General features: G+C 49.1%; 3 protein-coding genes; all 3 read left to right on the top strand.

The window, feature by feature from the left end:
* The first annotated feature begins 802 nt into the window (after positions 1–802).
* GSTUM_00006890001 (uncharacterized protein) lies at positions 803–2954 on the top strand. XM_002839026.2 has 3 exons: positions 803–1465; positions 1537–2400; positions 2468–2954. The coding sequence occupies exons 1-3, from the start codon at positions 1213–1215 to the stop codon at positions 2794–2796; spliced, it is 1446 nt and encodes a 481-aa protein (XP_002839072.1). The 5' UTR covers positions 803–1212; the 3' UTR covers positions 2797–2954.
* A 6387-nt stretch (positions 2955–9341) lies between these two features.
* GSTUM_00006889001 (uncharacterized protein) lies at positions 9342–10832 on the top strand. XM_002839025.2 has 2 exons: positions 9342–9769; positions 9834–10832. Exons 1-2 carry the CDS (start codon positions 9742–9744, stop codon positions 10601–10603), a joined length of 798 nt encoding a protein of 265 aa, XP_002839071.1. The 5' UTR covers positions 9342–9741; the 3' UTR covers positions 10604–10832.
* Positions 10833–12374: 1542 nt separating this feature from the next.
* Positions 12375–13428, top strand: GSTUM_00006888001 (uncharacterized protein; the record flags this gene model as incomplete). XM_002839024.2 has 2 exons in its annotated part: positions 12375–13252; positions 13324–13428. One exon carries the CDS (start codon positions 12375–12377, stop codon positions 12561–12563), a length of 189 nt encoding a protein of 62 aa, XP_002839070.1. The 3' UTR covers positions 12564–13252; positions 13324–13428.
* Positions 13429–18744: the final 5316 nt, after the last annotated feature.

The following is an 18744-nucleotide window of genomic DNA, read 5'->3' as shown; positions in this document are numbered from 1 at the left end:
TAAGCTCTCAACAATAAGATAGCCCTTCTCCTTTCTCAATCAAGAAATGGTGGACCGTTCAGTGATACTGGTAGTATCTCGTACTGTACTGTAGCCCTGCTACGGCTAAGACCACCCCCGCGCGCGCGCCGACCCGCACGCTTTATCCCAAAAGGGACCTTCGGTTGCATCGATAAGAGAGAAGGGCACAAGTAAATTCAATTCACAGAACTTACTAGTCTTGTGATATCTGACCCAAGTAGGCCTAGCGTGGAAAGCTGGATCTACAAGTACAACAACTTGGCTACCGGTAAGTCATATCTGGAGAGGTTCCGCAGGTGACCTGACCCTGCACGTCAGAACTTATGGGGAAACCATCGCCGTCTTTGTACTAGCACCGTTAGCAAAAATTCCATGACACCGGTTACATATCAAATCGCCGGTTGGTTACACCACTCCTACGCTACTCCTTCCTGTGGAGTTGAAGACCGGTAGTCTATCGTATCCTCTGAATCTTGGCCCGGATCATTATTCATTCGGCTCTCAATTGGAGGGGCAGGAAGCTTCATGCGCCACGAGAGAGAGATATCGAGTACTCGTACTCGAGTATACACCGCTACTGTACTACACCAATTGAGCCGCTCGCGGGAACTGACAAGTGGGGGAGCTGAAAGGAGGGGGGGGGGAAGAAGGGAAAAAGAAAAGCCCCAATATTGACCAATTGGCCGGCAATAATGGAACGGTTCCGGGGCACCCACTAAGGGTTAATTATCTTTCCGCTTTTTGGGATCCTGCAGCGCTCTCTCTACACAATGTAGGATATGCTGGTAATTGTACCGTACATGAAGAGCTGAAAGATTGTCTTTTGACCTGAAAAAGGTTTTTTCTTCTTCTTTGCTTTTTGGCATTTGCAACTCGGGTATGCCAGTCGGTCACGGGCAACAAACGATGGTATGGCAAGCTGATAGAGAACTCCTCTGTTCGGAAGTCTATCCTTCCGAGGATTGACTGGCTGGTTTTTTGACATTCCATGAACTTTTCCAGTGAGGGGGGTTCTTCCAATTGGGAACCCGTAATGTGAATTCTTTTATTAGCATCCTCGCCGGATCTTTAGCACTTCTACCTCCTCCTCCATAGCCTTTTCCGAACTTTTGATATTCTGGTTTTTTCGGGGGGAAAAATTACTTCGACCTTTTAGAACCATATCCTAGCCTCAAATCATAACTTCGAACCATGGCAACCGAACAACAGACCGCGAACGGCAGCGCCAGTGTCCCTGCTGCTGCTGAAGCAGAAATCCCCAGCTCCTCTAAGGGGAGATCCTCCACTAAGGATGCTGCACCCAAGAAGCCAAAAGTTTCGCGTCTTGTTCTCTGCTTCGATGGTACGGGAAACAAGTTCACGGGTGATACTTCAGACACCAATATTGTGAAGATATATCAGCTACTCGACAGAGGTACAAAAGGGCAATTCCACTACTACCAACGTAAGTTCCTCCCCTCCCCGCCCACGAAAAGTAACCCTTCGAAGAGCAAAACCCATCTAACCCATCAAAAGCTGGTATCGGAACCTATGTTACGGGAACAAGCAGCTTTACCCCGAAACTGTGGAGCAGGTTTACAAACTACATCACGCAAACACTGGACGAAGCTCTAGGAACCTCCTTCGCGGACCATGTAGTCTCAGGCTACAAGTTCATAATGCGCTACTACACCCCGGGCGACGATATCTACATCCTCGGCTTCTCGCGGGGCGCCTACACAGCGCGCTTCCTGGCCCAGATGGTGCAAACCATTGGCCTCCTGTCCAGGGGTAACGAAGAAATGATTAACTTTGCTTGGGATACATACGCAAAATACGAGCAGCGGGGAACGGACACGGATCACAAAGCGGAAGCCTTCATGGAGATATTCCGTGACACATTCTGCCGGAAAGATGTGACCATCCGCTTCTTGGGACTCTTCGACTCCGTGAACTCAGTCGGCAGCTTCGAGATTCCCGGAATGCGTCGCAGCTTCGACAACATCTCCATCCCGCCGGCGATTCACGTACGGCACGCCGTCTCCATCGACGAGCGGCGGGCAAAGTTTAAACCGGCGCTCTTCGATGATAGGCGCGGGCACGACATCAAGGAGGTCTGGTTCCCAGGGAACCACGGCGATGTCGGCGGCGGGTGGGTGCCGGGCAGCGACGGACACCTGCTCAGCGACATACCCCTCGCCTGGATGATAAACGAGATGAAGAACCTTCCGGACGTGGAAAAGCCCCTCGTCTGGCTGGAAGGGGCAGGGAACATCCCCCACCACGATCCGGTGCAGAGTCCGCACGTCGCGCGAACAGCCGTATTGGGGAAGATACACGACGCGCTGGGGTTCGCAAAGGGGTTTAGCCTTGGCAATGTTTTTGGCTGGTGGCTTATAGGTGCCCCTCCCCTCCCCCCCACCCCGGTCATACAGTGTTACCATATTAACTTGTGTGCGATAAATAGAATGGATACCCATTTTCTCCCGCCGCGAACTCGAAGACGACAAGTGGGTCTCTCGCCGCGTCCCACCCAACGGCGGCGAGCCGAGGGACCTGCCCTCCGGCGCGCTGATACACCCCACCGCGCACGTGCGTGAACTTGAGGACCCAAACTACCGTCCCAAGAACACCAACTACAGGTCCGCCATCAGTCCCGGACAACCAGCCTCCCGCAAGAAGGAGAGTAGCTGGCGGACCTGGCAGAATGAGCTTGTCGGGAAGAAGTGGCATATTGCGGATGTGCACGAAACGGAGCCGTTATTGAATGGGAGCGGGAATAGTGCCGCCGTCTAACTTGGGCAAGTTTTTGGCGGGGAGTGGGCGGGGGGCAGGGATGGATGTGGGGAGGATTTAATTTCATCACTTCGTTTATTAGCCGTAGGATGATGATTTGTTGAAACAAGAGATCACAAACAATCACTCGCTATAGCAATTAAATCTATTTCTCTTCATTCATCCCCTCAAGCGATTGACCTTCAAAACCCGAGACTCCCCAGTGACCACCTATGGTAATTAACCAACCCCAAGCACATATCACCAAAAACACCAGGAAAACCATGCACCCACACGGAAGGATGGTATTTAATTCCGTGTCCGTAGGCATCCCACAGGTAACCAGCAAAGGAGCAAAGTACCATACCCAAAACTTAGACTCCGGGATTAGCACAGCCACCCCGACACGCCCAAGCAATTAACCGTATGTCTTTCCAACCCTTATGTTGGGCTAGTTCTCGACTACTACCTGTACGGCACAGGACCCATACACGGGTACATCCATCCATAGATGCATACATACATCCCCCCTCCCGCGCGGCCACAACCATATCCACCGATCGGCACTTGAGTCCGTGCAGTGGACGAGAGACGGTAGAGTAGTGTGCCAAAAAAATATTAGCGGTATGAGACGTCAAATTTGGTAAGGATGTTCGCTACCCCCCCAACATCCGCTCACCCCTTGTCCTCTCTACTATGCTACTCGAGCACCCCATCTCTGAGACATCCCGCAATCCCATGGCAGCAGAACAAACTATGACGATGGGGTACGCTGCTTTAGCACAGGGTGCAGAACCCACTCCAGTCCTGGGCGGGTAAATGTTTAATCTGGCCGGGTTCAGGGAGAATAACGACCAACGGGCGAATCATGACGTGGTAGATTACAATCAACCATGTTCCTTGATACATTATGCGCACGGCACTTTAATGTGCAGTGCCATCCAATGGAGGGGTGGTTAGTTAATCTTCTCTGATTACAAGATCGTAAATCTTGTGCAACCTACCGTACAAGTACCGTAGTCAGTACGAGTACATAGATTTCCCACATCCCTGTTTGTTATACTTGAATAAGGAGGGTGTCCTTCTTGCGCACTGGAGGGGAAAAGAAAACAGTGTATACTCGGGCACAGTACTCGAGTAGGCTCCGTTCGGCACCCCACAAAAAAACGGGCGTTTTTCAATCTTCCGGGGCACTTCTGCTGCAGATAAGACATTTGATACAAGTATTGTGCACTATCCGAGTATGGCTTGTTTCCCACTCTTTGAGTCAAGGCGTTTAAATGTTGCGGGAGAAAAATGAAACATAATTTTCAAGAAGAACGGCAGTCTTTTTTATACACTACCGAACAGGGTCTAAATAAATATCAGTATAAATAAAAAATGGGGGTGTGAGAAGGAGGGAAGGAGGGGAATCCTGGAGTTGATCTGCCGTCCACAAGGACAGGGATGAATGAGATAAGGTATCGCCAATGCGCTCAATAGCAGGAAAAGGTTTTCGAATACATCTCGTGACTAGATACCAGTCTTGTAGGACTTGATCCAAACAAGGCATTGTTGCAGTGCTCTTTTGCTTTCTTTCTTTCTTTTTCCTTTCGGGAGGGAGGGGGGGAGGGCGGCAGTGCAGACACATGCTGAGGGGATCATTGTGGGGCTGTAACATGTGAGATCAGTGCGGTGTTCGATGATGAAAGGGATCTATGGGAGGAGGAGGGGCAGGATGGCGATTGGAGGTTGGGATAGTAACTTAGGTTCTTACCCCCCAACTTTTCCAAGGTTTTCTCGGCCTATCACGGATACGGTCAATAATGGGGGTCTGGAAGCTTTGGGCCAGTTGTTACCTTTGCGAATTGACCAATCGGATATTTTGGCTAGGAAGGTTCGAATGACCGAACATTGTCTGCGTACAGTATTGGGAGCGTTGCGCAGAGACTCTGGATGTGAGGCAAATGTGGTTCTTGACCAACCAGATTCCTATAATAGGATTTGGCTCCGGGTGCGGGGTCGCAAAGTCCATATTTCTAGGACCCTACTTCCTCACCGGGGTGATATCCTCACCTAGAGATAGAGGAGTGCATACACGAAATTCAGCACGAGAGACGGTATGAAAATAACCCAAAACAGCAGATGCAAATGTGGAGTCTGTTTACCTTAAATTTCCGAGATGGGGAATCTAAAATCTCTGCCTTCCCATCCCACTAAAATGAATATCTGGATCTGCAAATCGGCGATCCTGAATTCCCACAACCGCAGCTTTCCACCCATTAGCACTTGGCCCACCTTGATGTAGAGATGTTTTGGGTTACCCTTCTTGTTACAGACAGACAACCAGCAGGTACTGCTTAAACGCATTTTCCTTAGCTCATTTTCCCAATTCAATCAGTCATTGAAAACTTTTCACTCAAAATGTCCACACGGGAAGAAGCAGAAGTGCCCACGGTTCAGGGCCTTGGCTTAGAGTTGCCCCGCGGGGGAGGAGTCCTATCTCAAAGCAAATGTTAGGAGCTATCTGGAAAGACTCGCTGGATCCCCCCCCCCATGAATCCGTCCTTATCCGAAATTTAATCGAAGATGGAACTCTCGGACAAGATCTTACCCAGTGTGCATTCCCAACTCCGATCCCTACTCGCTTATAGTGGACAAATGCACTAAACCGAAGATGCTAGGCAGTCTCCACCCGCATTGCCACACCATTAAAAATCGCAACCGACATCTATACTCTAATAGTAGCGAGTACCGCACAGTAGGTGGCAAGGATGGCATGTAGGGTATTCCGATACTCTGCCGATTGCCTCCGCTTGCCTACCGGTACTCTAGATCACAAGATGGCACAAAAACAGCTATCCCTAACGCGCCATTCAGCCTTTTCCTTTTCCCATTTGGCAGAACTACCGTATTTGAAGAACGCAGGCAAATCGCTCAGGACTCATAACGGATCAAAGCATGAATAGGGTTTTGTGCTACCAGTTAGATGAAAAAGGAGAGTTGAACTGAGCAACTGGGTCAATGGTTGGTGGAAGTTGAGGGTTGTGACCAATGTGAGCTACTCGTAGCTTACGGTGATGTACTAGTACTGTTATACAGAGGCTCGGCCTACTGCGGCGATAAACGTCATAATGCCGGTACAGTGCGGTAGTGATGCATTGGAACTCTCAATCCTGTATGCGGGCATATCATTACAAGTGGGATCGGGGGCCTGCTCCTGCCGTGTTGCCTGCGGTCCTGGTTTTTCGATCTAGATACCTGTACTAGTACAGTAGCAAATACCTCCATGGCTGCGGCTATACCCGGTTAAGGGTATATTGAGACTCTGAAGTCAGTCCTTTCATTCGTGCTGGGGTTTCTCGAGACCACGGCCTGGGGAGTTTGGCCAGAGCTTGGTTTCGCCCACCGAGCTTGACCGACGAATGCCGGTTGTCGATTTGAGCCCAGTTGAGACCCCCAGAGCTGACCAAAAAGATATAACTAAAGAAAGAAGAGACAGCTGGTTCTTCCAATGAGGGAGGGGGTGGGAAAACCAACAACAAGTATGGGATAGGGAGGCTAACGAAACCTTTGCCGTCTAGAACCCACCCTACCCTTCCCTCACCATTGGAATCGTCGTCGCTCCCCATCATCGCCAACTCTCCCAAAGCCCCTGGGAACGTTTGCTCATCCAACATGATAAAGATCTCCAGGATGAGAAATAGCTTGGGTGTATTTCGCTAGCCAGAGAACTCTAAGAACCTCCGAGTTCTGAAGTTTGGCTAGTTTGACCGGTCAAGCTATGCTTAACCTCGAGTGCCCTTTCTACCTTCAGTTTGCTAATCTGAGCTCAAAAATAGGTTCTGAGCCCTTCAGACCCGCCGCTGGGAGTATAGTATAGTGCAGTACCGAAGCCAGTGCTGGGGAGGGGAGGTAAACATATGGGGTAGTTCCCCCATCTCAACTTTCATCCCGAGTCCTCAAATAATTGACAACTATATCAATTGGCCTCCTGTAGACGGTTGGAGTAGTATTCTGAGCCGGTGTATTGGAAATTTTTGCCACGCTGTTGATGCTCCATTGCACTAATTTACCTCTAGATATGACAAGGCCACAGCCAATATCTACAGTATCAATCGGAGATCTAGTCCCCCCTTTTTGTTACGCAAATCCTCAACAACTCATTCGGGTATGGATGCTCTTGTCGCGGCGGTGCTCGATGGTCCGTCGCGGTTTATCGGAGGCGCAAATCTACGATGGAACTGAGGATAGTAAGTTTGTCCCTTCTTACCCACCGTACTACAAATAGTTTCTACAACTCGAAAACCGATTAATGGATTTACGTTGGTAACCTCCGGCATCGACCTCGGGGTTCCAATAAGTTCCGTTGCCGGACAAGAGGGGAGATGAGCCAGCGGACCGCAGCAGAAGTCGAGATAAACTTTGACAATGGTAAGAACCATGCCTGGTTGACGTCATAAGTCTTAGGTATCGACAATGCAATACGATACTCTAATATCAGCTGCCGATCACGGACAATATGATTACCTGACTCAGTGGAAGGTCGGAATCGGCTTCAACACCATAAACACAAAAATCTCACGATCCTACTCGGCACACTAAACTTGGAGTTTTATAGATTAAGTGTGCTAGGCTGTCCCTCGTGGGGTAAAACGCCGGCCCACATCCTACTTGCATAGTACCGGTATCACACAAACACACCGGTATCATTCTGCGTGAAACCTATTGTTGAAAGGCACAAGACCCGCAAGTTAGGCAAGCGAACATGTCGAGTGCTTGAGCACTTACCATTTTCAAAAAGTATCCGGAAATTTGGACTTTGATCGGCGTTCATTGGTCCCATCATTCAATAGGAAGAATCTATGAGACGACTAAGGATACTGTGAGAGGTTTTGGTTCTTATTTCTTACTCGCTCTCTGCTCGAGACGGGCACTACACGGTAAATAGACTAATACAGGAAAGTCTCAGTGTTGCCAAGCCAAGGTACAGTACGGTATCACAGCGAGGAATACAATTTGAAAGCTGGTTTCATTGGCTTGAGATTGGGTATGCTTAGAAGTTTTGTTTCAAACATGAATTGTATTTGGGTGTCTATGATTCCCAGTCACGAATCCTTCCTGGGTGCAATACCCGTAGTCGTACTGTTCGAGTACAATTACAGTACCCTAAACCTAGCGTGCAACGAGAAAAACTACGCGGCCGACTCCTTAGAAATGGCGTTTGGACATCTTCGTAAAAGCTCCCCTTGTAGACAATTAAAAGCCATTCTTCCTCTTCGTTTAGCTACGAATTGTACTCCCCCCTCTATATCAATCATGCTTTGGGAAATAAACAACCTTTAGCAAAATAATAGGTGATAGAACAGTTGCATGTCACCATACTTGGACAGAGGAAACAGACAAGCGGGTACAAGTACAGTACAATGGCTCCCTACAGGCGCTAGACTATCATAGTGCTATTATCTTAACGTCCGAGGTGCAACAACCCCCATGGCCAATCTATGTTTTTCTCGCGCTTTGAAACAAGGTGTTTGATTTCTTTTTCTTCTATCTTTTATAATTCATATACGAACCCTAGCGCTCAACAGCTTTAATTCGGTCCCAAAACTATTTTCACAGCCTTAAATCCGATAACGGTTCTTCATCTTGATTGGGCGTTGTGTTGTTTGTGATATCATTGTTGTTAAATTATGGACTGTCTGGATAGCGAACGAAGGAGCAAGCATCGTATCATACGGTACTGTACTAGTACCAAAACCAGTGTTCTGGGAAGCGCTCGTCATCCACCAGTACCGAAAATCCAACCAGTTATTCTACTGCAGTCTAGAAATCGTGCAGATGCGGTTGTTAAACAATCAGAACCCCGCAATGCGGTGATTATTTAACACAGTACTAGTACAGTTTGAAAGACCAGCAGCTAGTGTGCTTGTACCGTACAGTACCCGCACATCGTCCTTGCCAGGAGGGCCACCGCCAATCGGTGATTTGCTGGATATCTTGATGAGGACTCTAGCATAATTATGAACTTTGTCCTTAATATAAAACTGATAGCGAGCGGTGCAAGTTCTTGTAGAGCTCCACTGTACGAGTACTGTAAAGATCTACAAGGGTAAAAATGAACTTGGTTCTGTAATTAGTCATGATCTCGCTATTGTCGCAATGCCATCACACATCGGAAGACGAAATTCGTTAGTATTTGCTAGCGCTCCACTCACCCGGCACGAAACTCCAAAGACTGAGCACGAGCAATATACTGTAATAATCGAAGCCGAGCACCATAGTCTATCACGAGATGGAAGCTCAAACAAGCTTCTTTTCTAGCGAGAACTTGTCAAGGATGGAGATGCTTTTTTCCTCAGCTGCGTGGCAGTGTTTATGTCTTGGCGCAGGCGTGACTCATAATCATCGCAACCCCTTAATTCGACAATGCCACGAAGTCGAGTTCTTGAAAAGTGCTTTTCGCGTGATCGTGTGAACAACGCGTTGCTCCGCCTCAATTCTATTTTCAAGCTTGATCTTTGGCGCGATGGTTATAATGACTTCCTCCCCGCGCTCTCTTTGCGGTACCTTCGACATCGGGTTCAGTGATTAGGAACTCGCGATTACCACAAAATGACTCTCCATTTGCTCTCACTCCCGGCGGAAACGCTAGACTCAGTAACGACTTATCTTCCCCATCCCGTCGATGCGCTGAACCTGTCCATGACCTGCCGTTATTTCAATCAGCATCTGAGCACGCAACATAACAACAGGTTCTGGTACACAATGCTCGCCAACAGTGAGGTGGCGCATACATATTTACCTCGCCCGTATCCAACCGGTAGTTCACAACCGGAGTATGATCCTACCCAGGATTACAAATCCTGTATTTTGCGGGTCTTGAAGTCGAACGGGTGTCAGTTTTGTTTAAAATCTATGGTGTCCTCCAGCAGTTCATCAAACGGGGACTGGCGTGCGTGCCGAGTGCATGGACTCAAAATCTGCATGGGGTGCTTAAAGAAGCACAATACCAGTAAGACATTCTCGCCTCCTCCTCCCCAACTTTGATCGAACCATACTAACGAAAACTCCAACAGCCATAACCAGATTCCAAGGCCTAGGCCTAGACATCACCACTAACCCGCCCAGATCCAGCGTCACAGAAATCTACTACCCAAGGCTCGGGCGCAAGATCCTCATGACCTACTACTGGAGATTCGACATCGAATCGCTCTGCATCGCCCAGTTCGGAGTGGGCCTGGAGCACCTGAAACGACGGAAGGAGGAGGAAAAGCTAGCCAAGGCAGCCTACAAAAAGGCAAACCCGAGCCCACTTCGGAAGCTCCGCAATCAAGCCAAGTCTAGTCTCGCCGAGGCCGCGTGGACCATCTGGAACGGGGAGGAGTACAGGTACCCCCGCGAGCGCTGGGCCAAGGACGTGACGAAGGAGCAGCTCCTTGCCTGGCTGTTCCTGCGACAGGAAGACGATGAGCCGCAGAATGCCAACATCACCGGGACCCTTGACCGCTACCTCAAGACCATCCGCAGCAAGGCTACTTTCGCCGATAAGGACCAGGTGTGGTACGACTCTGTTGCCCGGGAATTACTAGAAGGGCTGAAGGATCGGTATTCTGCCGAGGACGGGTATCGCAGGCTTGCATTTTCTTGGCATGTGGAGAGGATTATCGATATCTACGAAAACCTTCCGTTTGATGATAGGCCGACCTTGTATCATTGCTGGTATGAGCACCCCGACGGAGAATTGGTCTCCCGCCAAGAGTTGCGGGATTTGGTGTTGCATATGGAAGTGGAGCATCCGGTATTCTATTGGTCTTCTGATGAGTGGGGTGGGTTGCTCCCAGCTTAGCCTTGGGATCGAGTTACGGCTTTTTTTTTTGTAAGGGGAGGAGGTTTATATATATATATCATGAGGCTCACGAACATATCACTTTCCAATTATTATTTTTCTTTTCCTTCTCCTGAGAACAATTCTTATGCCCCTTTTTCGCTTCCTTGATTGTCCCCCTTTATCACTCGATCCCTTGAGATTGTGTACACAAGTATGATATCTGTCTTACAAGTTAGTTGGTTGAGATCGATTTATTCAAGCATTATAGTGCAGTCTTACCTGAAACTCCATCCCAAGATTTTCTCCACTTCCATGCCAAATCAATGTTCCGAACCGTCCGGGGGCCTGCCTAGGAACGTTGTAGCGGCAGCGGCTATGTGGGTCAGAAGGTGGTGGAAGACTGCCCGCAGAGAGAACAACTGACTCGGTAGAGCGGACTCTGGGGTATATCATAGGACTATAGGGGAGTGAATGACGATAAGGGATGGTACTGGACTGGAGGGGTTATGTACGACACTAGGGGACGGTGAGGTATGAGATGGAGATTTGCGAGTGATCACTAGTGATCACCCATATTAGACCTTGGAGCGCTTGATCTTTCCTATCGTTGCAATGCTACCCCAGGGCACCCTCGTATACGATGGAAGACGGACTACAGCTGGCGGTTCTTGCGGTCCCGCCTCGAGACGGGCGGACTGGACCGCCCTGAACATTCTGCCAAATCCCTTCCGGGGGGGGGGGCGAGGAAACCGCACGCATATCTTATCCCACCAACTAGCCAAGGAAATTGAAAACCATCAAGGTGGCCAAATACCTCCCTTTAGGTTTTACAATCTTTGACGCCCGCCCAGGGCGGCAGACCCGATCGCCGGGGGCCGGTGACGATATGGAGGGATCGACCCGGACGAGAATAGAACGAAGCGTGCCCATCCCGCGCCCTAGAGGTTCTGCCGTGCAGGGATGAGTGGCAAAGATGCACCCAACCGAGCTAACCTCAGTCCCGATTCAGCAGAGCGGGATGAACCAACGGACCTTCACCTGTTGCTGGAGGGCTGACATTCACACCGGGCTGAGTTGCCAGGATAATTTCTACCCCGGCACGCGAGTAACGGGAGAGGACATACGAGTACTGTGGGAAGCCTCGAGGTCTATAGCGGGAACTCGAATGAATGGATCATGTGCTAGGTGGTCCGAGATTTTCTTCTCCCCTGGACAGGGAGCGAAAAACGCACAAGGGAAGCTGCTTTCCGAGATAGATAAAGAAAGGAAAAGAAGGCCGCAGGCTTTGCTAAGAGGCAACTCTAACGCCTTAGCACGAGGTCCATTTATTCGAGTTCCTGCAGCACTACGATCCGGTCGAGAATTCGAACCAAGATTGTCGGGATGTCACGAACCGTCAGGGGGTTTTGTATGACGAATAAGGTACGAGTACTAAGGGGAACCGGCTGTTACGTCTCACAGGGCTACAACCACTCCTAGAGCACTGTCCAATGCCGTTCAGCCTTTTACGAAGCGGTTTTGATAGGATCCGGTGGTTGGCATTTCCGATGCTCAACACCACACCCCTCTCCCCCAACGATATTATATCTCCCGCATCCCCGACACCCCCCAAAAACCGACGGATCTGACAAAGAAATGATGTTTATACTTTTGGCTGCCCGGCCCTTCCTTGTTTTTTCATTATCAACCCGATCTCTCCGATTCTTCTTCGCTGTTCATAACTCAGGTATATGAGGAATTCTAACGGAAATCAGTGCTAGAATACCTTCTGGGGGCTAGAAGGTTCGCCATGTACACGTACGGTTGCTCCGCCTCCCGCCGTGGCAATAGTTACAAAACTATATCTTTTTCCTTCTTTCTTTCTTTTCTTTTTCTAAAAAAAAATAAAGGTAAAGATAGTAGGGTTTTGGAAAGTGGTCCACGGCTTCCCGAACACCATCAAGGTTTTTCTTCGGTAGTTGTCTGCCGTCTTTGCTAAGTATAGCGCAAGATGGAAAAGAAAAAGAAGTATGGCAGCCCACCAACCAACCTAATATATTATACCAGATGATAAATAGGTTATGACGAAACTACTACCACTGAATTTATAACAGCAATCCGGTCCATTCGGGGCGCTAGCTGGTTAACTAGAGTCAATTAATACCTGTCGATACCCCCCGTTGCTGGAGGACTCTGAAGAGCGCGAAAGAGGCACTCCCATGTGCCGTAGTGCATAACACTACATACTTGGGAAACGGAAAAAACAGCATATCTGGGGCAGCATACCGTTCGGAACAGAGCGCTTCTCGCGACAAAGAAAGCGATTCTGAAAATCTAAAGAAGCACGAATCAGCAGGAGTGAGCGCCGTGGCGCCAATGGGTACGGGGCTCTAATTCAGCCGGCAGTGGAAGAGCACACGCACTACGGGTAAGTAAAGTATACGGACTGATGATAGGTAGGTAAGGCTACATTAAACGAGTGATAATTTATGCTTCATCCACGATTTTGGGACTGTTCAATGCCACTGCTGCCGTACAGTACTATATCTGTTATGGTACCCGTGGAACGGGACTTGATTTCATGGTCAAGATATCCCTTGTTGTGTTGGCCTGCCTCGATGAGCAAGCCTAGAAAGTGTAGGGCCTCGCAACTTCACCTCTAAGCTCAGGCTTGGAGGGCAATGGCAGGTAAACATGATTTCTATTAAGCCCTCTCCGGCGTGGAAGCCACTCGCTAATACAGTAACCGGAGGTAGCAGCCAGCCTTTCTACGTTACTTTTCACGTGTTAGAAACACTTGCACTAAGTCTTCATATTTTCTTTTCTCTAAATTTGTATCTAAACAATCCCCACATCTACGCTTCAGTCCGGGGGAAAGGAATCAACATATAGACGAACGGTAAATGTGAAAAGAAGATCTACAACCGGAGAAAAACAAGGTAAATGATGGAAATTTCGGGCCGCGCCGGCTTATCTTATTACAATGGAAACAAGCCCTACGCGAACACTAAACCCCAGATCATAAGCGGAAACTCGCAAATACTCGGCAGGAAAATCCGATTAAAGGTCGGGGTGGGTAGAGTATTGTGATGGATGTGTGCATTTCCATTGCATATTATTTCCTTCGACCAAAAGAGGATGTTTAGAGGGTTTGCCCTGGAAGCAAAGGGAAGACGGCAATTACAGCATTTTGAACTGTGGGAGGAGGAGGGATAGGGACGAGAGGAGGGAGGCAATGGCGGCCTTAGACGTATGTATGGAGCCGTTGCGGTCCTTGCGTAAATAGAACGTAGGTGATCCGTATTCCAAAGATGTAAGGAGGGCGATACCTCTCGGTATTAGGTTGTGTGGGGATGATAGATTCTGGGTGCTGTGTTGGTAGTAACGCTATCACTCGCGCATGTCCACCCGTAGAAGCTCACCGGAGTGGGGTTTGGCCGTAGTTATCTGGTCGGTTGGGGTTGGCGTCGTCTCGTCCGAGCAGTATTTTCACCATTCCCTCGCGCCCATTCTTGGCAGCACCAGAGATGGTGAACCGACTGTCCTCATCTAGTTTTTCGAGGTTAATCCGAGTAGTAATTTCACCACTCCCTCGTGCCCATTCCAAACAGCATGCGAGAGTGGCGTTTGGCCGTTCTCATCTGGTGTGTCGGGGTTAACGTCATCCCGTCCGAGTAGTATTTTCACCACTCCCTCGTGCCCACTCTGAGCAGTATGCGAAAGGGGTGTTTGACAGTGCTCATCCGGTTTGTCGGGGTTAACGTCGTCCCGTCCTAACAGTATTTTCACGGTTCCTCCGTGTCCATTCCGAGCAGCATGCGAGAGGGGCGTTCGGCCGTCCTCATCTGGTTTGTCGGGGTTGACCTCGCCCCGTCCTAGCAGTATTTCCACCACTTCCTCATGCCCGTTCCGAGAAGCACAGCAGAGCGGTGTTTGGCCGCAACTATCTGGTCTGTCGGGGTCGAGGTCGCTCTGTTCCAGCAGCCATTTCACCACTCCCGCGTGCCCATTCCGAGAAGCACACCAGAGTGGTGTTTGGCGGTACTTCGCTAGTCTGTCTGGGTTGACGTCGTCCCGGCCGAGCAGTCTTTTCACAACTCCCTCGTGTCCATTCTGAGCAGCACACCAGAGTGGCGTTTGGTGGCACATGTTTGGTTTGTCGGGATTGACGTCGTCCCGTCCGAGTAGTATTTCCACTACTCCCTCGTGTCCGTTGTGAGCAGCCCACGCGAGAGGTGTATTACCCGTGCAATCTTTCTGGTTGATATCATAACCTTCCACCTCAACCAAATCGACTACAATCTCTACGATCCCGAAGATGGACGCAGAGTGTAGGCCGCTGAACAAGGAGGGTTTATTGAAATCAACTGCGTCCAGATTACATTTCTGTGCTTTCAAGAGGATCTTAGTAGATATGTGGTTATTGTAGTCCTCAAACAGCTCCAGGGCAAGCAATTTGGCACAACCCGAAAGGTCTCGTTTTGCGTGAGTTCCCCAATATAGAGAAGAATACTCTAAGAAGGGCATGTCTTGGAGGGAGGGGGAGGAGGGACTAGTCGAGAGAGTCATGACTTTCTGAGAATTCAGATAACTTAAGCAGGTTTCTGCCATTGTTGAGTGAGCTATGGCGGAAATCTCGGGATGAGCCCGGAGGTACTCTTGCAGAGTAAAGTGGATTAAGCGGACAGTCGAAGCCTCTCCGTCTATGGTAACAAGTCCTTGACAACAGACAAGCAACGTCTCTGTTGAAGGGACATTATCGGTATTAAGATCCGGTGACCCTATTTCGACCGCAAGGGCGTGGCATAGTTCATCCGCCTTCAAGGGCCGCTCTGCGTGAGATATCCACATCAAAGTGGTCATGCCAAGTCTCGCTTTCTCACCACCCTGTCCCCTTATCCGATCCAGCATTGCATCGTAAGCATCTCCCAATCCCGAGCCATTGGCTATTGTGCTGAGCTTTCGTCGCCTGCGATGAATTGTAGTTTCCTGCAGGATCGCATCGATATTCAGCGAGGCGAGTAGGAATCTAAATATGTATCGGTTAGTGGATAATTTGAGGCAGGTTTCCTAGTGTTGTTGCTTTGACGTACATTTCAGAAATATTTTCAGGAATTTCCTTCAGGATGTCTGCCTTCAAACTACTGTCCATCGCACCTGGGTTTGTATCCCAGTTTAGCCTGGCGTCAAGATATCTGGTAATGTCACCTATCTTAGGACCTATAGATACGCTAGCTATTTTTCCACCAAGGCGCCTTCCGAGTTCAGGCCGAATGTGCGGTCTTCCGGTCATGAATACCCGCGTACCAGGAGACTTTTGGAGGATTTGATCTAGCGAATCCAGAAGCTTGACTCGATCTCCTCCCACACATTCATCCAGGGCGTCGATGCATATGAACGTGTGCTTTTTGGAAGTGACAGTCTGCAGCATCTTCACAATCTCGGAGTGTCGCGGTCCCCGTCCACCGAGGGCACTTTTTTGGTCTCGGAATGCTTGCAATATCTCCTTCGGGATCTCCTCTACCGGTAGTCCAGCAACTAGCTGTTTCAGTAGGGCGCCCAGTATGCTCGCAGAGGACTGCTCCTTTTGCATAGCGAAGCGACAATAAAAGCATGCAACGTTGGTATTTTGTTCCCAAATACGATCGCACAAGCTGTCCGTAGCCAATGAGCTAGCATTGCAGGGCGTCAGTTCTTGTTCTTTCTTCTCCCATTCCTCGAGGTTCGTTATTTTTATTACCTAATATATGTCTTTCCAACACCAGGACCTCCGTGGCAAAACAAAACTGCATTATCCGATTCACTTCGCCCACCATTGTTGCACCAACTCCTAAATTCTTCGGTTTCTAGGACCCATTCCCCCACACCCCCGACCCGGCGGTTTTGGATATCCTGGTGCCGGAACTTGGGATCTAGTGGGGATAGCCAGCCGAGGATATCATATCGGCTGTCTGCAGATATGTAGCTGTCCGTGGTGCCCGCGTTCGCGGAACCGATACTACCGGTATTGCTGAACCATGTAGACATTTTCTGTTTTTACTGCGTAGGGTATTGTAGATGGTGGATAATGGAACCTGTCGACCGTTGGGGTTCCTGGGGATTGAAGGAAAGCGGGGTCTTATGTAGAACCTCATGGATACCTCATGGCCGTCCAATTAATCACCCTCAAAGTTGTGCCAGCAACGCCCTGCCTGTGTCTATCTTGGGGCCTAATAATTTCAGGTATGATATACCGGAAATAGGAAATGATCTTCCATAGGAATGCATTATCGAGTACTCGTAGCTCGTCAATTCACCATTTTTGCGCATTGAAAAAGGGGGTCCGGGATGCTGATTCAATGCCGGTTGACCAACCCTTGGCCTGCACTGTACTGTACAAGTACGAGTACTGTACTGTACCGGCTTGGGGCGCTTTTAGCGCGGCAGTAAGAAAGGCCGTCCGGCTAGTTAGTTCGAATGTCGCTTGTTAGTCTAAACGAATAGGTTCATTCGCAGATGGTTGACCCAGCTGATTACTGAATTCGGGCTTCGGCAAGTTAAGGATGAGCCACCCCCGCAACCTCCTGGGGTCCTAACTTTCCAAATCTATTGGGGGGTGTAGTTTTGCGGGTAAAAATATGCCTAGACCGTTTCTGAATCGCTTATAGACTACTGAGGGAAGCACTCAATTGTAAACTGATTTCCATTGCTATTAATACTCACACTTCGGCAGTTCTCACAGGTTACTGCTCGGATATATGGCTAGGGCAATGTCGCATGGGAGGGACATCCGCGTTCTTTGGTTCCGGACATATGCGGGATCGTAGAAACGAAGAGTAAGGTGAACGGAAAAAGGGGGGACCAAGGCTTGTTTAGGCTGCATAGTTCACGTCTTGGTCAGTTCCTCCGCATCCTACTTGTATTCTCATTTCGAATAATTACTCGCACGGGGCCATCTCTAGAACTTGTTATTCTATCCGAATCGACTGAAAAGTGGCTGCAAGTAAAGTGGATGAGGCGGGCTGATAATGGGAGAGTCTTGGCAGAACTCAAATACTATTAGTGAATGCGGGTAGAGTACGAGTACTGTACTGTCTGAGCATTCCACCGGGTCGGCGTTCCTTTGTAGGAAATAGCGATAGTTAAATCTGATCTTCGTGGATACCGTCAGACCCTCTGTACAGTACTTTGGGTGGTAACTACGGTTTCTCTCGTGATTGTCGATGAGTAGATTGATGGAGTCAAAACCTGAGGGAAAGATGTGTTGGACCTTCGTGATCTTCCCCGGTAGGAGAAGTGCGGGCGAATGAGGACAATCAAAGCCGGAAACCTGGAGTGAGAAATCAATTCACTTAGTCCTCACTTCCCGTCTTTGTCCTCCTCTCTCTCACAAGTTCCAGTGCTTCCAGTCGTTTTTGTCACCCCGTCCAGTTGTCGTCCGACTGGGAGCACTGCTCACGACACGTCCCTGAGCCGCCCCTTAAATACAAGTCGTTCCAGAACATCGTGGAATTCATAACAAATAAATATTCCACCATGCCCGCGAATATCTTCGTCTACCATTGCGAGTCCATTCGCACCTCCTACAACTCGCCCCTTCCCTCTTTTCCCCGTGTCCCCATGTGGTTCTGCACACCACATATTTTCTCAAGCGTCATTGTCAGCCAAGTATCCAGGTTCTCAAGCTCTACCCAATTGACGTCCCTTAGCGAACGGCTAGGGTTTGTGTCGCTTTTCAAGAGTGTCAGAAATGCCAGCACCTCGTACTGCTTTTTCCTCTATACCCGTATTTAAAAACCCTCATATCTACATCTCAGAGGGTGGAAGGGAAATTGTAGAAAATAAGTAATAACTTATCATAAGCAAATGTCCGAAAAGGGTTTGCAACCAGAAGTAGTTGAGGTAAATGATATGACAAAAATTTGAAGCTACTCCTGCTTATCTCATCACAATAGGAATAGCCCCCCGTCAACACCAAACTTTATATTATGAATAGAAACTCACAAACCCTGACTCGGTTACATAGGAAAGTGCGTGTAGAGGTCGGGGTAGGTATAGTATTATGATACATAGGTCCATTCCCATGTCCATTCCCATGGCATATTATCCCCTTCGATCGGAAGAAGATGTTTTGGCAGAGTCTCATAGCAGGCTTACCAAGGGAGTAGAGAGAAGATGGCGGTTACCAGAAAACAGCGTTT

This window comes from Tuber melanosporum, assembly GCF_000151645.1.
Source record: "Tuber melanosporum whole genome shotgun sequence assembly, scaffold_3, strain Mel28".
Lineage (NCBI taxonomy): Eukaryota > Fungi > Ascomycota > Pezizomycetes > Pezizales > Tuberaceae > Tuber > Tuber melanosporum.
This window is presented reverse-complemented; position numbering and strand designations above follow the sequence as displayed.

What these genes read in the sequence shown, in the direction of transcription:
- GSTUM_00006889001 (XM_002839025.2), top strand. Translation starts at nt 9,742, where the DNA reads ATGGGGTGCTTAAAGAAGCACAATACCA. An exon ending in CTTAAAGAAGCACAATACCA is followed by an intron (nt 9,770 to 9,833) that starts GTAAGACATTCT and finishes AAACTCCAACAG; the next exon opens with CCATAACCAGATTCCAAGGC.
- GSTUM_00006890001 (XM_002839026.2), top strand. Translation starts at nt 1,213, where the DNA reads ATGGCAACCGAACAACAGACCGCGAACGGCAGCGCCAGTGTCCCTGCT. An exon ending in GCAATTCCACTACTACCAAC is followed by an intron (nt 1,466 to 1,536) that starts GTAAGTTCCTCC and finishes ACCCATCAAAAG; the next exon opens with CTGGTATCGGAACCTATGTT. An exon ending in TTTTGGCTGGTGGCTTATAG is followed by an intron (nt 2,401 to 2,467) that starts GTGCCCCTCCCC and finishes TGCGATAAATAG; the next exon opens with AATGGATACCCATTTTCTCC.